General features: G+C 34.0%; 1 protein-coding gene across 1 annotated transcript in view; it reads right to left on the bottom strand.

Annotated features, from left to right (window-relative positions):
• Nucleotides 1-27,453, bottom strand: part of msps (msps cytoskeleton-associated protein 5) — a 226,699-nt gene extending 199,246 nt beyond the window's left edge. The window contains exon 1 of the mRNA XM_089101805.1: nucleotides 27,351-27,453. Coding sequence (XP_088957931.1) covers nucleotides 27,351-27,407 — 57 coding nt within the window. The 5' untranslated portion in view covers nucleotides 27,408-27,453. The remainder of the gene's footprint in view (nucleotides 1-27,350) is intronic.
• Nucleotides 27,454-27,826: the final 373 nt, after the last annotated feature.

Below are 27,826 nucleotides of genomic sequence, written 5' to 3'. Positions count from 1 at the left end.
CGAAAGAAATTTATAAATGAACTTTGAAAAATCAAGAGAATATAACTGTGACACTGTAAACCACAACAAAACACTACTGAAATATTACAACTCTTGCATTTCAACGAAAGAAATTCACAATGAACTTTGAAAATCAAGACAATGTAACTGCGACAAGGTAAACAACAACAAAACACTACTGAAATATTCCAACTCTTGCATTTCAACGAAAGAAATTCAAAATGAACTTTGAAAAATCAAGAGAATGTAACTGTGACAAGGTAAACCACAACAAAACACTACTGAAATAATCCAACTCTTGCATTTCAATGAAAGAAATCCACAATGAACTTTGAAAATCAAGAGAATGTAACTGTGACAAGGTAAACCACATCAAAACACTACTGAAATAATCCAACTCGTGCATTTCAATGAAAGAAATTCAAAATGAACTTAGAAAAATCAAGAGAATATAACTGTGACATGGTAAACCACAACAAAACGCTACTGAAATATTCCAACTCATGCATTTCAACGAAAGAAATTCAAAATGAACTTTGAAAAATCAAGAGAATATAACTGTGACAAGGTAAACCACGACAAGACACTACTGAAATATTCCAACTCTTGCATTTCATTGAAAGAAATTCAAAATGAACTTTGAAAAATCAAGAGAATGAAAGTGTGACAGGGTAAACCACGACAAAACACTACTGAAATAATACAGCTCATTCATTTCAATTATATAAATCCAAAATTAATTTTGGAAAATCACGAGAATGTAACAGCGAAAGGTAAACCACGACGAAACACTACTGAAATGTTCCAACTCTTACATTTCAACGAAAGAAATTCAAAATGAACTTTGAAAAATCAAGAAAATGTAACTGTGATATGGTGAACCACAACAAAACACTACTGAAATATTCTAACTCTTGCATTTCAACGAAAGAAATTCAAAATGAACTTTGAAAAATCACGAGAATGTAACTGTGACAATGTAAAACACAACAAAACACTACTGAAATAATCAAACTCTTGCATTTCAATGAAAGAAATCCACAATGAACTTTGAAAATCAAGAGAATGTAGCTGTGACAAGGTAAACCACAACAAAACACTACTGAAATAATCCAACTCTTGCATTTTAACGAAATAAATTCAAAATGAACTTAGAAAAAGCAAGAGAGTGCAACTGTGACATGTTAAACAACAGCAAAACACTACTGAAATATTCCAACTAATGCATTTCGACGAAATAAATCCAAACTGAACTTTTAAAAATCAAGAGAACATAACTGTGACAGGGTAAATCATGACCGAACACTACTGAAATATTCCAACTCTTGCATTTCAACGAAAGAAATCCAAAATGATCTTTGAGAAATCAAGAGAATGTAACTGTGACAGGGTAAACCACGACAAAACACTACTGAAATATTCCAACTCTTGCATTTCAACGAAAGAAATTCAAAATGAACTTTGAAAAATCACGTGAATGTAACTGTTACAAGGTAAACCACAACAAAACATTACTGAAATATTCCAACTCTTGCATTTCAACGAAAGAAATTCAAAATGAACTTTGAAAAATAAAGATAATGTAACTGTGAAAAGTTAAACCATGACGAAACACTACTGAAATATTCCAACTCTTGCATTTCAATGAAAGAAATCCAAAATGAACTTTGAAAAATTAAGAGAATGTAACTGTGACAAGGTAAACTACAACAAAACACTACTGAAATATTCCAACTCTTGCATTTCAACGAAAGAAATCCTAAATAAACTTTGAAAACTCAAGAGAATGTAACTGTGACAAGGTAAACCACATCAAAACACTACTGAAATATTCCAACTCTTGCATTTCAAGGAAAGAAATCCAAAATGAACTTTGAAAAATTAAGAGAATGTATCTGTGACAATGTAAAACACAACAAAACATTACTGAAATATTCCAAATCTTGCATTTCAATGAAAGAAATTCAAAATGAACTTTGAAAAATAAAGAGAATGTAACAGTGACAAGGTAAACCACAACAAAACACTACTGAAATATTCCAACTCTTGCATTTCAACGAAAGAAATTTAAAATGAACTATGAAAAATCAAGAGAATGTAACTGTGAAACGGTAAATCACAACAAAACACTACTGAAATATTCCAACTCTTGCATTTCAACGAAAGAAATCGAAAATGAACTTTGAAAAATCAAGAAAATGTAACTGTGAAATGGTTAACCACGACGAACCACTACAAAAATATTCCAACTGTCCTAGTCGATTACGTCATTCTATGCCTATATATGGACTCCCGTCAGGACCTCCTGATAGGGTTCTACCGATTATGTAATCAATTTCTCAGAAATCCAATTGTCTTAGTCGATTACGTCATTCTATGCCCATATATGGGCCCCCGTCATGACCTTCTGATAGGGTTCTACCGATTATGTAATTAATTTCTCAGAAATTCAACTGTCTTAGTCGATTACGTCATTCTATTCCCATATATGGACTCCCTTCATGACCTTCTGATAGGGTTCTACCGATTATGTAATCAATTTCTCAGAAATCCATTTGTCTTAGTTGAATACGTCATTCTATGCAAATAAATGGATTCCCGTCATGAGCTCCTGATAGGGTTCTACCGATTATGTAATCAATTTCTCGGGAATTCTCTCCCTTCGATTACGCAATCAATATGTCTTCCCCACCTTCCCCTTAGAAACAACAAATTAATTCTCCTTTCTAGAATCAATAATTCCCCTTAGAAAAAACAAATTAATTCCCCTTTCGTGAATCAATAATTCCCCTTAGAAACAACAAATTAAGTCCCCTTTCTTGAATCAATAATTCCCCTTAGAAACAACAAATTAATTCCCCTTTCGTGACAAATCAATCAACCTTGACATCACCTGTCAGACATTAATCAATTTCTCGGAAACGTGTTCTCCCTGGGGATTCCAGGCCCATATTTGGTGTGGGATTGGGACTGACAGCACAGGTGTTCTCCCTAGGGATTCCATGCCCATGTTTGGTGCCCCGTCACGACTGACAGCACAGGTGTCAGTATTTCTGGACACCTTGACATTCGCCTCGAGCGTGCACTTGCCCAAAACAACAACAACAACAAATGGTGTTTCCTATTTCTGGATACATTAACATTCACCTCGAGCATGCAATTGCCCAAAACAACAACAACAGCACCTTTGAAAATTTAGGTCATTGACCCCATTAACCACGTGTTCTCCCTAGGGATTCCATGTCCTTATTTGGTGTACTGACAGAGTTAGACTAAATTGTAGATGGCAGCAGGGGTGAGGGGTGGGAGTCAATAAGGCCTTTCTACTGCCGTTCTTTAGATACTACGGATTCCTTCTTTTGTTTTTAACCTGGATATATATAGTTTCTTTCGATTTATACTTCTACTATAGGCTACACTGAATAGATTCTAGTCCTACAACAGATTAGTGTCCAAACTTTTAGACAATTTAAGATAGAATATTTTAAGCCCTTCTCTGCCTCTTCCTTACAGTTAAACTTTGAGATCCACATACCCCCCTCCCCCAATAAACTCCCTGGAAGTTTCAACTTGATCTTCCAAGCCGTTCCTAAGATATTGAAGATATGCTATCTTCGTAACCTGGAAACAAATATCGTCTTTTGACTTGCCTCGCTGCTTAACCGTAAATAGCTTCTAAGTCCCATTGCAGTCTGTAGTGCAAAAATGCTTCGGTTAATCGGAGACAAAATCTATGTACCATCTGCCTCTTACAACACAAAACTTGAAGCCCCTTTTCCCTCCATATTTCTTTCTCCAACACTACCCCCGACTCCATACCCCCAATTGTTCCCTGAAAACTACAAATATGCTATTTGATAGACAGGATGCACATAACCATCTACCCCAAGACGCAATTCAAGTTCTAAACTTTCGCAATTCCTGAACGTTTAAACTTGATATCCCAAGCTATTCTATGAGATATGGCAGATAAACCATTTTGATAACCTGGCAAGACATAAGACTGAAATCTGAAGAATGTGGACTTTATAATATTAAACATCAAAACGAGAAGAACAGTAGGAAATTTTTTTCGCAAGACAGTGGAAATTCTAATTTGAATGAATATTTGACCCTAAGAAAATCTTATCTAAAAACAGGAAAAAAAAAATCTGCAAACTTACAATTCAGCTGTAGAAACGATCTTTCTGCTATCAATTTCAAAATCAAACTGTAGTGAATGCGTTCTATAATTCTATTCAACTTGAAAATAAAATTCTTGACTACGAATGATGTAAGGAATTGCAAGTGGGAAACTGGATTCGAAATGATTTAAACTCATTTCATAAAGACAATACTTTTTTTGTCAACATATGAAGAATTGTGTATATTGCAATATTTGCAATGCAATTCCATATTGTATTTGTCTGGGTTCTATGCAAAGTAACAAGAGACGAAAATTAACGAACCAGAGAGTAGTGAAGAATTAGGGTATACAAAGTAATATTTGGCAGGGAAAGTCACTGGTGATAAATCGCTATGGGTGGTACCTTGATTGCGTGATTTTCGGGGATTCGGGAACCAAATTTTTTTCGGGGGGACGCATAGATTTTCGGGGAAATACTCGAAAATTTGGGGATAGTGCAAGCCCTGCTGGATTTCTAATCAGGAAAATCGAAATACTAAATTACATGAGAAGGAAAGGCTCCGACTCTATGGTTGACGCAATTAAGAATTGCCGCATAATTAATTTAAAGTCGACCGAATGCCGCCGTCTTTGCCGGCGGCGGCGCGCCGGCGGCGTTGCGACACTTCGGCGGCGTTCGACCGGGCCTCTTGTTGGTGGCGTTCGGTTGATGCGCCGGCACGGCGCCGGGGTCTATCTAGATGGGCGTCAGACTTTTAAAGTTGAAATTCTCAAGTGTCGGACGTCCCTTGATATCTTTGGAGTAGTTATTGTTGGAGGTGAGCAAGCTACCGAGGTAGGTAAATTCATCGACCCACTCTATATTATCATGTTCAAGCTGGAGGCTGGGTTTACCAGAGAATCAGGTTTACGTGAGCAGTGCATGGCCATCGTTTTTGAGGTGTTGATGGTCATCCCAAAGAGGTTGGTTATCGTGTGAAGGATGTCAGTCCAGGATTGGTGATCACGGAGGGATTCAGAAGCTAGGGCTATATCGTCGGCATAGGCAAGTTTGTCTAACATTATCCCTTCTATGAGGTTACCGGCTCGGCTATCAGTTAATGAAAGGACTGCAGCTAAAAAGAGATTTAAGACATCCGGTGATGGCAAGCAGCCTTGTGAGACGCTGTTTGATGTTACAAAGCTTTCTGTAAGGCCTTCTCCAGTCACAACACGGCTTCTGAACCTCGTGTACATGTCTTCGTCTCCCTTATGAACGAGACTAATTTTGGTGAAATTCAAAAGTAAAGAAGAATGTGCCATAGGCCTTCTCTCCAAACGAGGTCGAAGGCCTGCTTGAGATTAATGAAAAACTAGTAGATGCTACGGTCTCATTCGAGAAATTTTTCCATTACCTGACGGGTTTTAAAACCCGTCAGGTTTTGGTTTAAAACCCGCTTGGTATTCTGGAATGGCTGCTGAGCATATTGCTCAGATGCGCCCTAGCATGACTTTTTCCATTATTTTAGCAGCCTGACTGGTCAGACTGATGGGTCGGTAGTTGTCACAGACTGCTTTTGAGCCTTTCTTATGGGGAAGGACTATCGTGACTTCACACCATGGTGTGGGGAAGTGACCTACTTCCCACGCAGCTGTTGTAATTTTATGATAAAGATTAACAAGGGGTTCACCATTAACTTTCAGAAGTTCCACCTGTGGATTGTAAGTGGTTGCCGCGTTCGTCAAGGAGGGAGCAAGCGCTAAGGTCCCTTTTTTTTATCGTGCTTTGTTTTCTGTTGTCTGTTTTTGACGCTTGTTAATTTACTTTTTTTTCTTCTTATAAATATTTATAAATTTTCGTTTTCCTGTTGATCATATTTGTGTTTACCACAGTTAATTTTCTTTCTTTTAAGTGTGTTGCCTTTTTTATATGGTTCCAGTGCTGATTCGACACAAAATGTGCATTTAGGTTGTCAGGACTTGTAGTAGACTCATTTTGCATCATCTCCTGTGTGTTCACACTTTAGTCTCCTGTATGTCAAGAAGGACGCTGGAAATCAAACAAAAACTTCGCATGGGTTTTGGAGGATTAAGCGGACCTGAAGTTTCGACTTGGGGAAGAGGAGGAGGTAAATTTGAAGAAACTGTGCCTATCCAAGTTATGAATATAGAATATGTCTGCAATTTCTGGGAACGGCCTGGGAGATGCAGTTAAAATTTTAAAGTATTTGGGGGAGGTAGGGGAACCTAAATTTTGTGGGAAGGGAAATGCTAAAAATATTATGTCTCCAATCCACCTTAAGTTTTTAAACTATAAGCCCCTTTGAATTGAATTCTTTTTAGAGTTAGAGACATATGAAGTGGAAATTTACCAAAATTCAGTCAGACAAAGAGACTACTAAAAGTCTGAGAGAGATGAAACAGATTCTTTTTCGAGTAAGAGACATATGAAGTGGGAATTCATCAAAATTTAGTTAAACAAAGACACTACTATCAGCTCACAAGTGATATACCAGAGTCTCAAATAGGTGAATTAGGATTTTATCATAGTCTGAGAGAGATAAATCGGATTCTTCTTAGGGTTAGAGACATATGAATTGGGATTATATCAAAATTTAGTCAAACACAGAAGCTACTATCAGCTTACAAGTGATATACTAGAAACTGAAATAGGTGAATTAGGTTTTTACCATAGTCAGAGAGATGAATTGAATTCTTTTTAGAGTTAGAGACATTTGAAGTGGAAATTTATCAAGATTCAGTCAGACAAAGAGACTACTAAAAGTCTGAGAGAGATGAAACGGATTCTTTTTCGAGTAAGAGACATATGAAGTGGGAATTCATCAAAATTTAGTTAAACACAGACACTACTATCAGCTCAAAAGTGGTATACCAGAGTCTGAAATAGCTGAATTAGGATTTTACCATAGTCTGAGAGAGATAAATCGGATTCTTCTTAGGGTTAGAGACATATGAATTGGGAATTTATCAAGATTTAGTCAAACATAGAACCTACTATCAGCTTATAAGTGATATACTAGAGACTGAAACAGGTGAATTAGGTTTTTACCATAGTCTGAGAGATGAATTGAATTCTATTTAGAGTTAGAGACATATGAAGTGGAAATTTATCAAGATTCAGTCAGACAAAGAGACTATTAAAAGTCTGAGACAGATGAAACAGATTCTTTTGAGTAAGAATATGAAGTGGGAATTCGTCAAGATTTTTCGAGTTAGAGACATATGAAGTGAGAATTTATAAAAATTCAGTTAAACACAGACACTACCACCAGCTTACAAGTGGTATACAAGAGTATGAAATAGGTGCATTAGGTTTTTACCAAAGTCTGAGAGAGATAAATCGGATTATTTTTAGAGTTAGAGACATATGAATTGGAAATTATCAAGATTCAGTCAAACATAGAACCTACTATCAGCTTATAAGTGATATACTAGAGACTGAAACAGGTGAATTAGGTTTTTACCATAGTCTGAGAGATGAATTGAATTCTATTTAGAGTTAGAGACATATGAAGTGGAAATTTATCAAGATTCAGTCAGACAAAGAGACTATTAAAAGTCTGAGACAGATGAAACGGATTCTTTTCCAAGTAAGAATATGAAGTGGGAATTCGTCAAGATTTAGTTAGACACAGACACTACTATCAGCTCACAAGTGGTATACCAGAGTCTGAAATAGGTGAATTAGGATTTTACCATAGTCTGAGAGAGATAAATCGGATTCTTCTTAGGGTTAGAGACATATGAATTGGGAATTTATCAAGATTTAGTCAAACACAGAAGCTACTATCAGCTTACAAGTGATATACTAGAGACTGAAAGAGGTGAATTAGGTTTTTACCATAGTCTGAGAGGTGAATTAAATTCTTTTTAGAGTTAGAGACATATGAAGTGGAAATTTATCAAGATTCAGTCAGACAAAGAGACTACTAAAAGTATGAGAGAGATGAAACGGATTCTTTTTCGAGTAAGAGACATATGAAGTGGGAATTCATCAAAATTTAGTTAAACAAACACACTACTTTCAGCTCACAAGTGGTGTACCAGAGTCTGAAATAGGTGAATTAGGATTTTACCATAGTCTGAAAGAGATAAATCGGATTCTCCTTATGGTTATAGACATATGAATTGGGAATTTATCAAGATTTAGTCAAACACAGAAGCTACTATCAGCTTACAAGTGATATACTAGAGACTGAAAGAGGTGAATTATGTTTTTACCATAGTCTGAGATATGAATTGAATTCTTTTTAGAGTTAGAGACATATGAAGTGGAAATTTATCAAGATTCAGTCAGACAAAGAGACTACTAAAAGTCTGAGAGAGATGAAACAGATTCTTTTTCGAGTAAGAGACATATGAAGTAGGAATTCATCAAGATTTAGTTAAACACATACACTACTATCAGCTCACAAGTGGTATACCAGAGTCTGAAAAAGGTGAATTAGTATTTTACCATAGTCTGAGAGAGATAAATCAGATTCTTTTTAGAGTTAGAGACATATGAAGTGGGAATTTATCAAAATTCAGTCAGACAAAGATACTACTAAAAGTCTGAGAGATGAAACAGATTCTTTTTCGAGTAAGAGACATATGAAGTGGGAGTTCATCAATATTTAGTTAAACACAGACACTACTATCAGCTCACAAGTGGTACACCAGAGTCTGAAATAGGTGAATTAGGATTTTACCATAGTCTGAGGGAGATAAATCGGATTCTTCTTAGGGTTAGAGACATATGAATTGGGAATATATCAAAATTTAGTCAAACACAGAAGCTACTATCAGCTTACAACTGATATACTAGAGACTGAAATAGGTGAATTAGGTTTTTCGATAGTCTGAGAGATGAATTGAATTCTTTATAGAGTTAGAGACATATCATGTGGAAATTTATCAAGATTCAGTCAAACAAAGAGACTACTAAAAGTCTGAGAGATGAAACGGATTCTTTTTCGAGTAAGACCATATGAAGTGGGAATTTATCAAGATTTAGTTAAACACAGAAACTACTATCAGCTCACAAGTGGTATACTAGAGACTGAAATAGGTGAATTAGGTTTTTACCATAGTCTGAGAGAGATAAATCGGATTCTTCTTAGGGTTAGAGACATATGAATTGGGAATTTATCAAGATTTAGTCAAACACAGAAGCTACTATCAGCTTACAAGTGATATACTAGAGACTGAAATAGGTGAATTAGGTTTTTTTTTTACGAACTCAGAGAGAGATGAACTGAATTCTTTTTAGAGTTAGAGACATATGAACTGGAAATTTATCAAGATTCTGTCAGACAAAGAGACTACTAACAGTCTGAGATAGATGAAACGGATTCTTTTTAGAATAAGAGACATGTGAAGTTGGAATTCATCAAGACTCAATAAGAAGCAGACGATAATGTCACCTCAAAAGCGGTATACTAGAGTTTGAAATAGGTGAAATAGATTTTTACCATAGTCTAAGAGAGATAAATCGGATCCTTTTTTGAGTTACAGACATATAAAGTGGGAATTTATCAAGATTTAGTCAAACACAGAAGCTACTATCAGCTTACAAGTGATATACTAGAGACTGAAATAGGTGAATTAGGTGTTTAACATAGTCTGAGCAATGAATTGAATTCTTTTTAGAGTTAGAGACATATGAAGTGGAAATTTATCAAGATTCAGTCAGACAAAGAGACTACTAAAAGTCTGAGAGAGATGAAACGGATTCATTTTCAAGTAAGAGACATATGAAGTGGGAATTCATCAAGATTTAGTCTGTTTTTGAATAAATCTTGATAAATTCCCAATTCATATGTCTCTAACCCTAAGAAGAATCCGATTTATCTCTCTCAGACTATGGTAAAATCCTAATTCACCTATTTCAGACTCTGGTATACCACTTGTGAGCTGATAATAGTGCCTGTGTTTAACTAAATCTCGATGAATTCCCACTTCGTATGTCTCTTACTCGAAAAAGAATCCGTTTCATCTCTCTCAGACTTTTAGTAGTCTCTTTGTCTGACTGAATCTTGATAAATTTCAACTTCATATGTCTCGAACTTTAAAAAGAATTCAATTCATCTCTCAGGCTATCGTAAAAACCTAATTCACCTATTTCAGACTCTAGTATATCACTTGTAAGCTGGTAGTAGGGTCTGTGTTTGACTGAATCTTGATAAATTCCCACTTCATATGTCTCTAACCTTAAGAAGAATCCGATTTATCTCTCTCAGACTATGGTAAAATCCTAATTCACCTATTTCAGACTCTGACATACCACTTGTGAGCTGATAGTAGTGTCTGTGTTTAACTAAATTTTGACGAATTCCCACTTCATATGTCTCTTACTCAAAAAAGAATCCATTTCATCTCTCTCAGAGTTTTAGTAGTCTCTTTGTCTGACTGAATCTTGATAAATTTCCACTTCATATGTCTCTAACTCTAAAAAGAATTCAATTCATCTCTCAGACTATTGTAAAAACCTAATTCACCTCTTTCAGTCTCTAGTATATCACTTATAAGCTAATAGCAGCTTCTGTTTTTGACTAAATCTTGATAAATTCCCTATTCATATGTCTCTAACCCTAAGAAGAATCCGATTTATCTCTCTCAGACTATGGTAAAATCCTAATTCACCTATTTCAGACTCTGGCATATCACTTGTGAGCTGATAGTAGTGTCTGTGTTTAACTAAATCTTGATGAATTTCCACTTCATATGTCTATTACTCGAAAAAGAATCCGTTTCATCTCTCTCAGACTTTTAGTAGTCTCTTTGTCTGACTGAATCTTGATACATTTCCACTTCATATGTCTCTAACTCTAAAAAGAATTCAATTCATCTCTCAGACTATGGTAAAAACCTAATTCACATCTTTCAGTCTCTAGTATATCACTTGTAAGCTGATAGTAGCTTCTGTGTTTGACTAAATCTTGATAAATTCCCAATTCATATGTCTCTAACCCTAAGTAGAATCCGATTTATCCCTCTCAGACTATGGTAAAATCCTAATTCACCTATTTCAGACTCTGATATACCACTTGTGAGCTGATAATTGTGTCTGTGTTTAACTAAATCTTGATGAATTCCCACTTCATATGTCTCTTACTTGAAAATAAATCCGTTTCATCTCTCTCAGACTTTTAGTAGTCTCTTTGTCTGACTGAATCTTGATAAATTTCCACTATATATGTCTCTAACTCTAAATAGAATTCAATTCATCTCTCTCAGACTTTGGTAAAAACCTAATTCACCTATTTCAGACCCTAGTTTACCACTCGTGAGCTGATACTACTTTCATTGTTTGACTGATTCTCTATAAATTCCCACTTTTTGCGTCTCCAACCCTAAAAAGAATTCAATGCATTTTTCTTGACGTTTGGTAAAAATCTAATCCACCTAATTTAGACCCTAATAAATGATTTGTGAGCCGGTAGCAGTGTCTATGTCTGACCAAAACTTGATAATTTCCCCCACTTCATATGTCTCTAACTCTAAAAAGAATCCGCTTAATCTCTCTCAGACTGTTAGTAGTCTCTTTGTTTGACCGAATCTTGATAAATTTCCACTTCATATGTCTCTAAATCTAAAAAGAATTCAATTCATCTCTCAGACTATGGTAAAAACCTAATTCACTAATTTCTGTCTCTAGCATATCACTTGTAAGCTGATTGTAGCTTCTGTGTTTGACTAAATCTTGATAAATTCCCAATTCATATGTCTCTAACCCTAAGAAGAATTCGATTTATCTCTTTCAGCCTATGGTAAAAACCCAATTCACCTATTTCAGTCTCTAGTATACCACTTGTGAGCTGATAGTAGTGTCTGTGTTTGACTAAATCTTGATGAATTTCCACTTCATATGTCTCTTACTCGAAAAAGAATCCGTTTCATCTCTCTCAGACTGTTAGTAGTCTCTTTGTCTGACTGAATCTTGATAAATTTCCACTTCATATGTCTCTAACTCTAAAAAGAATTCAATTCATCTCTCAGACTATGGTAAAAACCTAATTCACATCTTTCAGTCTCTAGTATATCACTTGTAAGCTGATAGTAGCTTCTGTGTTTGACTAAATCTTGATAAATTTCCAATTCATATGTCTCTAACCCTAAGAAGAATCCGATTTATCCCTCTCAGACTATGGTAAAATCCTAATTCACCTATTTCAGACTCTGATATACCACTTGTGAGCTGATAATTGTGTCTGTGTTTAACTAAATCTTGATGAATTCCCACTTCATATGTCTCTTACTTGAAAATGAATCCGTTTCATCGCTCTCAGACTTTTAGTAGTCTCTTTGTCTGACTGAATCTTGATAAATTTCCACTATATATGTCTCTAACTCTAAAAAGAATTCAATTCATCTCTCAGACTATGGTAAAAACCTAATTCACCTATATCAGTCTCTAGTATATCACTTGTAAGCTGATAGTACCTTCTGTGTTTGACTAAATCTTGATAAATTCCCAATTCATATGTCTCTAACCCTAAAAAGAATCCGATTCATCTCTCTCAGCCTTTGGTAAAAATCTACTTAATCTTTTTCAGTCTCTAGTTTACCACTTGTAAGGTATTTGTAGTGTCTTTGTCTAACTGAATTTTGAAGAATTCCCACTTCATATGTCTCTAACTCTAAAAAGAATCCGTTTCATCTCTCTCAGACTTTTAGTAGTCTCTTTGTTTGACCGAATCTTGATAAATTTCCACTTCATATGTCTCTAAATCTAAAAAGAATTCAATTCATCTCTCAGACTATGGTAAAAACCTAATTCACTAATTTCTGTCTCTAGCATATCACTTGTAAGCTGATTGTAGCTTCTGTGTTTGACTAAATCTTGATAAATTCCCAATTCATATGTCTCTAACCCTAAGAAGAATCCGATTTATCTCTCTCCGACTATTGTAAAATCCTAATTCACCTATTTCAGACTCTGGTATACCACTTGTGAGCGGATAGTAGTGTCTGTGTTTGACTAAATCTTGATGAATTCCCACTTCATATGTCTCTTACTCGAAAAAGAATCTGTTTCATCTCTCTCAGACTGTTAGTAGTCTCTTTGTCTGACTGAATCTTGATAAATTTCCACTTCATATGTCTCTAACTCTAAAAAGAATTCAATTCATCACTCAGACTATGGTAAAAACATAATTCACCTATTTCAGTCTCTAGTATATCACTTGTAAGCTGATAGTAGCTTCTGTGTTTGACTAAATCTTAATATATTCCCAATTCATATGTCTCTAACCCTAAGAAGAATCCGATTTATCTCTCTCAGACTATGGTAAACTCCTAATCCACCTATTTACACTCTGGTATACCACTTGTGAGCTGATAGTAGTGTCTGTGTTTAACTAAATCTTGACGAATTCCCACTTCATATGTCTCTTACTCGAAAAAGAATCCATTTCATCTCTCTCAGAGTGTTAGTAGTCTCTTTGTCTGACTGAATCTTGATACATTGCCGCTTCATATGTCTCTAAATCAAAATAGAATTCAATTAATCTCTCAGACTATTGTAAAAACTCCAATACACCTATCTCAGACTCTAGTGAACCACTTATGAGCTAATAGCAGTTTCTGCTTTTGAGTGAATCTTGATAAATTCCCATTTCATATGTCTCTAACACTAAGAAGAATCCGATTTATCTCTCTCAGACTATGGTAAAAACCTAATTCACCTATTTCAGTCTCTAGTATACCACTTGTGAGCTGATAGTAGTGTCTGTGTTTAACTAAATCTTGATGAATTCCCACTTCATATGTCTCTTACTCGAAAAAGAATCCGTTTCATCTCTCTCAGACTTTTAGTAGTCTCTTTGTCTGACTGAATCTTGATAAATTTCCACTTCATATGTGTTGGGGTTCCACCCCTGTTTCTTTTCCTTTCAGATAAATGACCTGTTTTCGTTTTGTTAATTACATTTGATTATAGTATAATTTCAAAAGACAGGTTAAATTCTCGTTGCTAAGTTAGAGGCGTCGCAATAAGTAAGCTTTGAACTAAGTTCTATTTTTGTACTTCCTGGTTTGGGAGTCATTGAAAGATAAAGCTGAGAGGTAGAATTGTGTTTGAATGGGGATGGAGATGATTGGCTGGGCCAAGTGAAGGTCCACCCCTACGAATAGTGCTGTAAAGATTATTATTATTTTTTAGTCTACTTTGAGACACCGTATAGGAGGTCTGTAATTGGAATTTATAGATGTTATTATTGTGACCCTTTGGAAAAATACAAGTAAGGTATTTTCTACAAACTGTGTATTAATTTCCGTAACCCAGGCAGGGTAGGAATAGAGCTACGAGATACCGTCATTATTTATTGACAGGGGGGTTTGTTACCTCCAAGGAGAGAGTTAGAGTTTCTAGCCGTAACCCAAGGCGGGTACATTTGGCTTTAGAAAGTGGCTATTTGACCACTCGATCGCGTTATCATACCCTGGGACAGGGTATACTGTAAATAGGGTAGTACCAAACCCAATATTTGCACAAACCGGTGTGGTAGACACGGGCATCACATTATAATTTGGGGCCGGGGCTTTCCCCTCCAATAAGTGGTGACACCCGTATATCACCACGCCAGTGGCGTTGTGGCCTACCGGTATAACACTGGTGACCAAATACCACGAACATTGGTGCCAGCGGTAGCTAGCACTACGAACAATATGTCTCTAACTCTAAAAAGAATTCAATTAATCTCTCAGACTATGGTAAAAACCTAATACACCTCTTTCAGTCTCTAGTGTATAACTTGTAAGCTGATAGTACCTTCTGGTTTTACTAAATCTTGATAATTCCCAATCCATATGTCTCTAACCCTAAGAATAATTCGATTTATCTCTTTTAGCCTATGGTAAAAACCCAATTCACCTATTTCAGACTCTTGTATACCACTTGGGAGCTGATAGTAGTGTCTGTGTTTAACTAAATCTTGATGAATTCCCACTTCATATGTCTCTTACTCGAAAAAGAATCTGTTTCATCTCTCTCAGACTTTTAGTAGTCTCTTTGTCTGACTAAATCTTGATAAATTTCCACTTCATATGTCTCTAACTTTAAAAAGAATTCAATTCATCTCTCAGACTATGATAAAAACCTAATTCACCTCTTTCAGACCCTAGTATATCACTCGTGAGCTGAGAGTAGCTTCTGTGTTTGACTGAATCTTGATAAATTCCCAATTCATATGTCTCTAACCCTAAAAAGAATTCGATTCATCTCTTTCAGACTATGGTAAAATCCCAATTCACCTATTTCAGACTCTGGTATACCACTTGTGAGCTGATAGTAGTGTCTGTGTTTAACTAAATCGTTTGAACCTATGTATTTGTATGTGTCTCACACTATCTTTGTCTGTTTGTCTGGGCAGGTGTTTGCTTATCCCAGGGCCTGTCTTTCTCGGTTTGTATGTCTGAATCTATGTACGGAACGGGAGGCCAAGTAGCACCACCAGTTTTGTACCTCTTATTGTATTTACCAGGTTCTGCTATGTCAATTTGTTGCGCCAGTAAGAAGAATGTCAAACCTGATCGGCCTGTTGCATGAAATTAAATTAACTGAAAGTAAAGAGCAACATTTTAACTTAAAACGAACAGAAATTATTCCGTATATGAAAGGGGCTGTCCCCTCCTCAACGCTTCGCTCTTTACGTTGATAACGTTCGGGGGAGCCTTCTGTGTCTCAAGCGCGCAAAAACAAAGTATTTAAAAAAATGGGGGGGGGGGCAAAAAGTTGTGTGGAGACGGGGGGGCTGGGGACCTTACAAAACTGTTCAAATGGAACTTGTGTATTATAATGACCACAGAGTTTCACCCAAAATCATATTCCAAAATATCTCAAACTGTTTCGTCCAAAAAATACCTAAAATGTCGATTAATTTTTTTTGCTAAAATAATCCCCTAACCGTAATTTCTGGACATTCCTTTTGTTTTGGCGTCCCTCCGCTGTCACATTTAAAATTCCCAGGAAACCATTTCCCGCGTTAATATTCAATCTGTCTTGATCTCGTTTGAATTTCTGAAAATATATCTAATGTGTTCCAAGATACACTATTAAGGTTTCGAAGGAATATTAATTTATCTCTGACACTTAAGACCAGAGAAGCCATATTTAAAAATGGAATCCCCTCATGATGCATTAGAATTCCCCGTCGATTATGCAAATCAATTTCCCAGAAATATGGACTTCTGTCTACATCCAAGAAACAACAAACAAGTTGACCAATAACAGAATCATGAAACAACATCAACATACAGAACAGAAACAACATCATATAACCATCAAACAATAAACAAGCCTAGAATGAGACATGTCATCTTGTACTCGTAGGATCCTACTTCGTTGGGGGTCAATGATCTTGTACTCGTAGTATGTAAATAAGGGTTCCTACTAACATCTTGAATTTTTTTGATTGAAAGCAGGGATACCAAAGTTTTTTTTTTAATTTAAAGCAGAGACGGTATCCAGAGGTGGGGCATAGGGAGTTATTATATTTAATTGATAGTACTTTGATTTTTTTTTTATTGAAAGCAGGGATGCCAAAAAGTTTTTTTTTTATTTATTTAAAGCAGAGACGGTATCCTATCAAGGTGGTATTCAGAGGGGGGGGGGGTTGGGAATTATTATATTCAAACAATAATATCTGGAATTCTCTTATTGAAAGCAGCCTCAGTCCACACAAAGTGGATAAGTTGATTTTTATTCATGATAATTATAGCCACATCGCGCAGTTAGAATAGATTTCCAAGTTTGAGTGAAGGAATTTTTTGTCCCTCCACACTATTTTGAAAAATACCTTTTTTTTACACATACTAATATTTGGACTTTCATTAGTATACCAGCTTACCCGTCACGCGTTGCCACAATCTTAAAAGAAAGGAAATTCAATGAGAATAGCCCTAAGAAAAATTTCTAAACGTTCACTGTCTTAGTTAAAAGTTTCTAACATCATAATGTTTTCATTTTAGTTTAATTATAATTAAGAAACATATTCGAATCATACAAGATTGCGTTGAATTGCTATGCATGCTCTTCGAAAAGCTGTTAAATTTTCTGATATCGTCCATTATACAAATTCATTTAAGTACTGAGGGGGGTTATCCACATTTCGTCATTGGGAACTGATGCTTGATTATTTTTTAAGGAGAAATTTTAAGTTATCCTATTTAAAATGATTATAAATAATTGTGGAAAAAATTGGTAGGACAGGTTGATGTGTTAGTATTATTGATATAATATAAGGAAGCGGACAGTCCCCCCATATAGCTATAATATAAGGAAGCGGACAGTCACACCATATAGCTATAACGATAGAGAGCGGACAGTTCTCCCACCAATACAAGCAGACAGTGTAATGACCGGAATTCAACCACCGTGAAAATTCGTGTTGATCTGTGTTCAAAGTGCGTGATGATTGCTTTGTATGAAATTGTGAAATTCTTTTTGTAATTTAATTTTTTTAATTAATTTACATAAATTAATTTATTATTAATTAATTTACATAATTACATTAATTCATTTTGTTTCATGTATTAATTAATTAATTTACGATTTTTTACATTTTAAGCATCTTCCCATTTATTTTTATGAAATTTTTGTTTGATGTAGGAATCGAACGTGAGACCCGTGATTTCCGAAGGTAAAAGAACGACAAGTTAATCGACTGAACCAACAAGCCATTAACCATATTATGATTTTAGAAATACATCCAATGGATTGTTTCTGGGACATTGCCCAACTGATGTTAAGTGTCACAATATCGTAACAGGTTCATTCCATTGAACTGGAACAAGTTCAAGCACATTCGATTTATCAATTGGATTTTTGATAGGTGTTAAAAGTGACCTTGTTTCGGGGTATTTTTATGGCATCATCGTGAGAATATGCATACCACGATGATTTGAGATGCATACTAGACAAACAATTTCTTATGATACTTGGGCCCCAAGTCCTACCCCTATCCCTCAACCCTATCCCTCCACCCTCCCTCCAACCCCAAAAGTTAAAAAAGTTAAAAAAAAAGTTGAAAAAAGTTAAAAAAAAGTTAAAAAAAATTAAAAAAAACAAAACAAAAAACAAATTGTCAGAAAAAAAAATTAAAAAAAAAAAAATGTCAAAAATAAAAAAATAAAAAAAAAAAAAAAAAAAGAAAAAAAACAAAAAAAACTTTCAGATTCCATGAACAAAATTAGTTTCAATAAGTACAAAAAAAAATCAATTTACTTGTTTCACCAAGAGAAAAAATAAACATGCAACAAATTTCAGGAATAAAAAATCAGCACGCAACAAGTAAATTTTTTTTTCTAATATATTTATCTGTAAAACTATAGCATGATTCTATAAGACACAATTTCCTAAATATATAACAAAAAGGTGTTTTATTGAAATATAGGATAAAGATCTATATATTGTATCGTTTTTAATATTTTGACATTATCATCATCATCTTCATCATCAACTGCTGATCTCTCTATGTTAATATCTACTTTCCGTATTTTAGCGGGTGGGGGGAGAAACTCTATGCTATCACCATCGATTAATAACTGTTCAATCCTTCGTCTTTTAGTGGGTGGGGGGTGAAACTCTATTCTATCTTCATCCACTGCCAGGTGGATGAAGATAGTCCGCGCCACTCTAAGTGAACCTTGATTAACCCAGGGGGGGGGGTCCTACAAAATAGGTGTTCCCTTCATCATGTCACTTTCTACAGGTTTAAGTGTTGAACCCATCCCCACCCACGGAAACAGTCACTTTCTACAGGTCTAGGCGTTTACCCCATCCCCTATCCACGGAAGTCCCATCACCTGGGAAACACATCCCCTCGTGGAAATTGTGGTCTTCAAAATTTTAAAATCTTCTTTGAGCTGTGTTATGTTTTAGTTTAATTCAGAAGTTCTAAGGGAAGTGGAGAAGAGGAATTTATGGGTAAATCCTGCCCCCCTCCCCCTTCCTTCCATGCAGATACTTTCTTCTCATGAAAGATCCTCTATAAAAACCCCACACATTGGAGGTAGAAATTGTTTGATAATCCCTAGTTTTTTCTAGTCATGTTTTTATATGCCGAAAGCGATTGGGGACTATCCCAATAGCAAGCGGATTTTTTTTTTTGGGGGGGGGGGATGGGGGGGGACCCCCTTTCCAATTGTGATAAGTGCTTATGATCTTTTGATGAGATGAATTGATATAGATTTAATGTGTTAATTTTTTTATGATTATATTATGCGTTACAAGCCAAAAAGATAATCGTTTCGTACATGATACAATAATTAGCTGCCCGAATCATACATGCATAAAAAGGGCCAAAATCACGATAATGTATGGGTGACAATTTATTGATTAAAATTTAGGAGGTAATTTTGTTGTCTATTTATTTTTCCTATAGTTAAACTGTTTTTTTTTTTTTTTTTTTTTATCGTTATACACCTGATTAACTTTAATACTTAGAAAATCAATGTTAATTGTCAAAATGATCATGATAGGTTGTTAGTCTTTCACACCATTTAACTATTTACCTTGACATGACTTTTAGAATTAAAACAAATCGTATAAAGTCATGATGTAAATGGTATAATTATAACACTTCCAATATGGATTCTGAAACATGTAACAGTCCAATTGTAAGTAGCTCTCTCTAGTATTAAATGATTGTCTTCTTTTTCTTTGAATATTCTCATTTATTTGACTGAAATTGCTTAATAATAATAAAATATAATATAATAGGCTTCTGATATCTAGGCTTCAGGAGATTCCAGCTAAATGTCTTCTTTTTTCATTGAATATTCTCATTTATTTGATTGAAATTGCTTAATAATAATAAAAATATCATAATAAGCTTCCGAGATCTAGTAAAAAACTGGCCTATTATGCTGATTAAAAAATATTCATAAAAGAAACAAAAATTTTCTAGTGCCCCTTTTAAGTGAACAATATGGTTGGAGGGCAGCTAAGTCCCCCACGCTCCTTTTTTTTTCGTCAAAGTATCTGGATCAGCATTTTTAAGTAGCCATTTTGTTCAGCATAGCTGAAAGGTTTAATAACTATGTAAAGGAGAGTTACATTTAGCAAAACACTAAGTCTTGTATTTTTACCAAATAATACATAACAGAAATGATTAGGAGCATTCAACAATGCCGAACGAAAAAAATAGCTAGTTGAAGCTATATTTAAACTCTTCATCAATATAAAATCAAAAACATGAAAATTATAATGTAAATGTATATTTCAAAGAAATACCCTTGAGTGTATCCTGTATTATTTGCTGATGATAGCAACTTCTTCATCACTGGCACCAATCTACCATCGGCAATAACCTCTGCCCAAGTCCTTCTGAACAGAGTCCAGGCGTGGTGCCTTACGAATAACATGACCATTAATAGCAAAAAAAGTCAAATAGTATTATTCAGAACCCCCTACAACAAAGACGTAATTCAACCTGCTCTTGGTCTCAAGTACTCCTCCGACATCCTCCCCGAAGTGGAGGTTGCCAAGTTTCTTGGTGTATTTATTGACTCATGCTTGTCATTCTCTAATCATATTTCTTACATAACAGCAATAATTTTGAGACAAGTTGCTATGATTAACCGTGTGAATTATTTTTTCCTCTTGACATCCTAGTTACCCTCTTTTATTCCTTTATTTTTCTTTACCTTTCTTATTGCGGATCAGTTTGAGGAAATACAAAAGCAGTTCTTCACTAAAAAACTCAAATTTGCCCAAAACCGTGCCATTAAAGCAGTTTTTCGGCTTCCCCGTCTATATCCAACTCGTGATTTGTATTCAGATTTTGGCATAGCTCCACTTGATCAAATCATACAAAAACTAAATTTATCGCTTGCTTACTCTGCTTTCCACAATAATCTTCCACCTCAACTCCTAACCTATTATAATATTAATAATTCGGAAGCCCACTGTCTCCGTTCATCCAATAGAGCCTTTAAAATTTCTAAATGCGTCTCAAGTGCTGCCAAACAATCTCTCATTTACAAATCTATTATTCAATGGAACAAAATTTCCTCCAGTGTTGAACTAGCCACAAGTTTCTGCAAGTTGTATAAAAATGTAAGAAAACTTGATAATTTAATTTAATCTTTCCATTTTTAACAAATTTTCTCTAATTACCCATGTTTTATTCTTCTATATTTTTTTTTTCAGTGTTACTTTAATTTTTTTCTTTTGGTTCTTTACAAGTTATCTTCTAGGATCTTTATTGTTATGACGTTTGTGTTATGTTTTTATTTGAATAAAATTGAATTGAATTGAATTAGTGGAAATATATTCGTCTTGACCAAATTTAGAAAGAACTATTAAATTAAACTGAATATTTGATGTATAATAATATTACTTTCTGAATGCTCATCAGTTCAAAATTTTACTATAATTTTAATGTTTATTTTCAATATTAAGTACAAAAGAAAATATTTGTAATAAAATTTGTTTTCAGTAAAGTACCAATGGCGTAGTAGGTTTAGACTTTAACAGTGAGAGAAGGAGGCGATATCCAAACTCTTGTTTGTAGTGTTTTTTGTTCGATTCAAGCTTGATTTTCATATTCAATCTAAGCACTACTCGCTTTAAGATCTATGTATTCATTTATAGCATTACTTGTTGTATATTTTTTCCTATGATTGCTTATTTAATTTCTGTTCGTTTTGGGTTTCATTTATTCTCCAATAGTAATTTCTGGTCGCTTTGAGTTTGATTTTTAACAGGTATTTCTTAAAATGGCTGAGCTTAAGTTTGAAATGGCCTTTAATTTTCTTTCAAAATTTATTTTTCGGAAAGTTTTTTTTAATTAATACTAATAAAAGAATTGAACGAGATGTTTCATGTGCTTTTTTGGTATAACGTTTAACCCTAAAAATAATGTATTAAAAAAAATATTTATTATTTGTAAATTTGATTTTACAAACTTCCCTGGTTTTGAAAATTTCTATCTTTAACATAACATACCTTTGCTTAACACATTATGTGTCCTTATATTTTTCAAATTGCTTGTGAGTCTCTTGTTTGTTGTTAGTTTTCCAATGATTGTTAACCATGTGGCCAATGTATTTAAGAGAGGGGCGATGGACTTTAGAAATGTTTCCGAAAAAAGCACTGTAGCAAGCAAATGACTCATTGTGTCAACAGGACGAATTTTTGAAACTTCTAAACGTTTTATTTATTTCAACTTTAATAAATTGAAAATTATTAAGACTTTAAGGAATTTATTTTAAGTAAAGTGCAAATTATATTCTGGTTTTGGGAAGGCATGGGGGTCGAAATTAACTCATGTTAATTTATATTCAATCTAAGCACTACTCGCTTTAAGATCTATGTATTCATTTATAGTATTACTTGTTGTATATTTTTTCCTATGATTGCTTATTTAATTTCTGTTCGTTTTGGGTTTCATTTATTCTCCAATAGTAATTTCTGGTCGCTTTGAGTTTGATTTTTAACAGGTATTTCTTAAAATGGCTGAGCTTAAGTTTGAAATGGCCTTTAATTTTCTTTGAAAAATTTATTTTTCGGAAAGTTTTTCTTTTAATTAATACTAATAAAAGAATTGAACCAGATGTTTCATGTGCTTTTTTGGTATAACGTTTAACCCCAAAAATAATGTATTAAAAAAATATTAATTATATGTAACTTTGATTTTACAAACTTCCCTGGTTTTGAAAATTTCTATCTTTAACATAACAGACCTTTGCTTAACACATTATGTGTCCTTATATTTTTCAAATTGCTTGTGAGTCTCTTGTTTGTTGTTAGTTTTCCAATGATTGTTAACCAAATGGCCAATGTATTTAAGAGAGGGGCGATGGACTTTAGAAATGTTTCCGAAAAAGCACTGTAGCAAGCAAATGACCCATTGTGTCAACAGGACGAATTTTTGAAACTTCTAAACGTTTTATTTATTTCAACTTTAATAAATTGAAAATTATTAAGACTTTAAGGAATTTATTTTAAGTAAAGTGCAAATTATATTCTGGTTTTGGGAAGGCATGGGGGTCGAAATTAACTCATGTTAATTTATATTCAATCTAAGCACTACTCGCTTTAAGATCTATGTATTCATTTATAGTATTACTTGTTGTATATTTTTTCCTATGATTGCTTATTTAATTTCTGTTCGTTTTGGGTTTCATTTATTCTCCAATAGTAATTTCTGGTCGCTTTGAGTTTGATTTTTAGCACGTATTTGTTAAAATGGCTGAGCTTAAGTTTGAAATGGCCTTTAATTTTCTTTGAAAAATTTATTTTTCGGAAAGTTTTTTTTAATTAATACTAATAAAAGAATTGAACCAGATGTTTCATGTGCTTTTTTGGTATAACGTTTAACCCCAAAAATAATGTATTAAAAAATATTAATTATTTGTAAATTTGATTTTACAAACTTCCCTGGTTTTGAAAATTTCTATCTTTAACATAACAGACCTTTGCTTAACACATTATGTGTCCTTATATTTTTCAAATTGCTTGTGAGTCTCTTGTTTGTTGTTAGTTTTCCAATGATTGTTAACCAAATGGCCAATGTATTTAAGAGAGGGGCGATGGACTTTAGAAATGTTTCCGAAAAAGCACTGTAGCAAGCAAATGACCCATTGTGAAACTTCTAAACGTTTTATTTATTTCAATTTTAATAAATTGAAAATTATTAAGACTTTAAGGAATTTATTTTAAGTAAAGTGCAAATTATATTCTGGTTTTGGGAAGGCATGGGGGTCGAAATTAACTCATGTTAATTTCTCCTCGTTTTGAGTTTGACCCGGTTATTTTGCCTATTGTAAATTTCTATTTCTCCGTCGACAAACACTGGAAATTGGTTTTCTTCAGTATTGTTTATGAATGATTAAAGATGGTGACTGACAAAAAAATTTTGAAACTAAAGAAAACCTTCAAATTTTGTAAATTGTCAAACGATGTCAAAATGTAATCTCTTAGTTTAACTCAGGTATTGGACCTTTCATCTATGCCGAACAAAAAAAATAACATAATAAGCTTCCGAGATCTAGGTTTCAGGAGATTCTGAACTTTAGAAATTTGAGTAAATTAACTGTCCGAATCATACATGCATAAAAAGATTTTATATTCATTTAACTTTACTAACAAGATCCTCATATTTTATTTTTAAGTTTCAGGAGGCATAGTCAATATTTGATTGTAGCCACTAGAAAGAAATGCCAGTAACTGAAGAGAAAGATGAAAAATTATCAACTGTAGGAAATTCTGTAGACCAGGGGGGAAAAAAGTTGAAAACTCCAGTAGACCAGGCAGTGGATGAAGATAGAATAGAGTTTCACCCCCCACCCACTAAAAGACGAATGATTCAGCAGTTATTAATCGATGGTGATAGCATAGAGTTTCTCCCCCCACCCGCTAAAAGACGGAAAGTAGATATTAACATAGAGAGATCAGCAGTTGATGATGAAGATGATGATGAAGATGTCAAAATATTAAAAACGATACAATATATAGATCTTTATCCTTTATTTCAATAAAACACCTTTTTTTATATATATTTAGGAAATTGTGTCTTTTAGAATCATGCTATAGTTTTACAGATAAATATATTAGAAAAAAAAAATTTACTTGTTGCGTGCTGATTTTTTATTCCTGAAATTTGTTGCATGTTTATTTTTTCTCTTCGTGAAACAAGTAAATTGATTTTTTTTTCTTTCTACATATTGAAACTAATTTTGTTCATGGAATCTGAAAGTTTTTTTTTTTTTTTCTGTTTTTTTTGTAAATTTTTTTTTCTGACAATTTTTTTTTTCTGAGTTTTTTTTTCTGACAATTTGTTGGTTTTTTTTTGTTTTTTTTAACTTTTTTTTAACTTTTTTTTAACTTTTTTTAACTTTTTTTTAACTTTTTTTTAACTTTTTTTTTAACTTTTTTAACTTTTTTTTAACTTTTTTTTAACTTTTTTTAACTTTTTTTTAACTTTTTTTTTAACTTTTTCAACTTTTTTTTAAACTTTTTTTAACTTTTGGGGGTTGGAGGGAGGGTGGAGGGATAGAGGTAGGACTTGGGGCCGAAGTATCATAAGAAATTGTTTGTCTAGTATGCATCTCAAATCATCGTGGTATGCATATTCTCACGATGATGCCATAAAAATGCCCCGAAACAAGGTCACTTTTAACACCTATCAAAAATCCAATTGATAAATCGAATGTGCTTGAACTTGTTCCAGTTCAATGGAATGAACCTGTTACGATATTGTGACACTTAACATCAGTTGGGCAATGTCCCAGAAACAATCCATTGGATGTATTTCTAGAATCAAAATGTAGTTGATGAACTGTTGGTTAAGTCGATTAACGTCCCGTTATTTTAACTTCTGATATCGTGGGTCTCATGTTTGAGTCCTAGATCAAACACAAAATACATAAGCATAAATGGGAAGATGCTTAAAATTTTAAAAATCGTATATTAATTAATAATACATGAAAAAAAATTAATTAATGTAAATTAATTAATAATAAATTAATTTATGTAAATTAATTAAACAAATTAATTTACAAAAAGAATTTCACAATTTCATACAAAGGAAACGTCACGCACTTTGAACACTGATCAACACGAATTTTCACGGTGGTTGAATTCCGGTCATTACACTGTCTGCTTGTATTGGCGGGAGTACTGTCCGCTCTCTATCGTTATAGCTATATGGTGGGACTGTCCGCTTCCTTATATTATAGCTATATGGGGGGACTGTGCGCTTCCTTATATTATATCAATACTACTTGTGTTTTTGTGTTTTACATATATTTCTGCTTGCAATTGTATGTTCTTTTGTGTATTGTAAATATTGTTTTATGTTTTATGTATGGTATATTTCGACAGTTGGATAATGTTTTGAAATATGAATCAACACATGTAAATTAAAGAAGGAAGAAGCCCAGCAAAAATACTCCGTACAACATATTTGTCCAACCCCTATGATAATTCAAAAATTAACAAGATTTTCGTGAGTTATGCTTGATGTATTTTTTTTTTTTTTAATTGTTATTAAAACCTATTTTTAATACAAGGAAGGCTTTTTAGGAATTTAAAAAAGCAAAAGAAAAACGATGAATATCAAAGTCGCCCATTTTAACTGTTTTAAAGGTGACAAAGCAGATATTGGCAAAGGGCATTATGAAAAACATTAAGCTTCTAAGTTAAAAAATATATTCAAAGTTTTTACCCAGATAACACGAATTTTGTGATACGGTATTTGAAGTTTTGTATGCAGTAATGCTCGATGAAAAAATCTACTAATTTTGATAATTATTTATGTTAAGAATACATAGCTAATAGATACTTCAACTATTATGCAAGGGTTCTGAAACGCCAAAGCCATTTCGTTTCTACCAGATTTCTACTTCTCTTGATGAGTAACAAAGAAGACCAGCTTCCAGCCAGCGACTAGTGAAGTTTTGAACTCATAAATAGGCTCGAATCTGTTTTAAATTTAAGCTGTGATTTGAGAAAGACTGATACGTCTTACCAGCGGCGCGGCGCGCTGTTTTTGGCCCCGCCGCCGCCAGTCTTCCCTCATTGGCACGGCGCCGGGGTGTACAAATAGAGGAACAAGAGCTTACCAACAACGCTTAAAGTGAAGCTATTTAACTCGCGTATCACCCCTAACGCCATATATGCCTGGGCCTGGAATCTAAAAACAGATGATAAGTATCGTCTTGCTTGGCTTCCAAACAAAATCACTAGGACGTATTGCCAGTATCACTTATCATGATAGAATTTCAAACATCAAGCTTCTCTTAAATCTCTAGGTCAGACTAACCACCCTCGACAGAATAAAACAGCAGCGGCTTAGATGGCTAGGGCACATGTAACGCATGGATAGCACTCGCCTCCTGACGATAGCCTTTGATGGCCGGGTACATGGTTCTTGACCTAGAGGGTGCCCCCCAAAGAGATGGAAGGACAATTTCTCGTCACTTAGCCTACCGCACCTTCTCCACCTTAAGATAAATAGGTCAATAAAAATGAAAATAAAATTAGCAGAGACAGTGGAAGGAAAACAAAACATCGGAAAAATATGACGATGGATTACAAATTCTTTCAGTTATGTAAGGGATACGCAGCCAACATTTGGGCAAGCAAAAAAAAAAAATAGCAGGGGAAGCGGAGCGGGATGCCTTAAAACACTTTTTGCGCTGACAAATGAGATCCGCGTCTTTCAAACTTCCATCTCTACATGCATACGCGTATATCAACAAAGATCAGCTATAATTAATACTATGTATAGTATACCTTATGAACGCATTGGTCTTCAATTGGTAATTTCAAGTATTCATTGTCGTCATCCATGCCTTAGTAGATTTCGCTATCCAACTTCAGTTTATTCGAATGATCTGAAATGCAAATTTAATTGGCATTCAAAATAGAGGATCAATTATACTCACGTAACTATTACCCTTCTAAGGAAAAACAACGTTAAAAATAGAATTTCACATTTTGAATTGTATATGAACTGCTTCCCCTTCATGCTTATCCTGAGAAAACTTCTGAGTAAAACTTAAAAACTCGTTCTATTATCTCTTATGCCAAGAGTTGGGTGTAAAATTTTTGTTCCATTTAAATCTTCAGAGCAAACTGCTCCAAAATTTTGTCAGAAGTTCAAAAAAAGCCCTTGAGCTGAACTCCAAAGAAATGGACTCTTAGCCACTTTTTACGATATTTAACTTAAAACTAGCCCAAATCATTAATAATAAATAAATCAAATCGAA

The sequence above is a fragment of the Artemia sp. Qi Xiang Cuo genome, chromosome 2 (assembly GCF_049724085.1).
Source record: "Artemia sp. Qi Xiang Cuo chromosome 2, ASM4972408v1, whole genome shotgun sequence".
In the NCBI taxonomy this organism is placed as follows: Eukaryota; Metazoa; Arthropoda; class Branchiopoda; order Anostraca; family Artemiidae; genus Artemia; species Artemia sp. Qi Xiang Cuo.
Note: the sequence above shows the minus strand (reverse complement) of the source record. Positions and strands in the feature narration are given on the sequence as shown.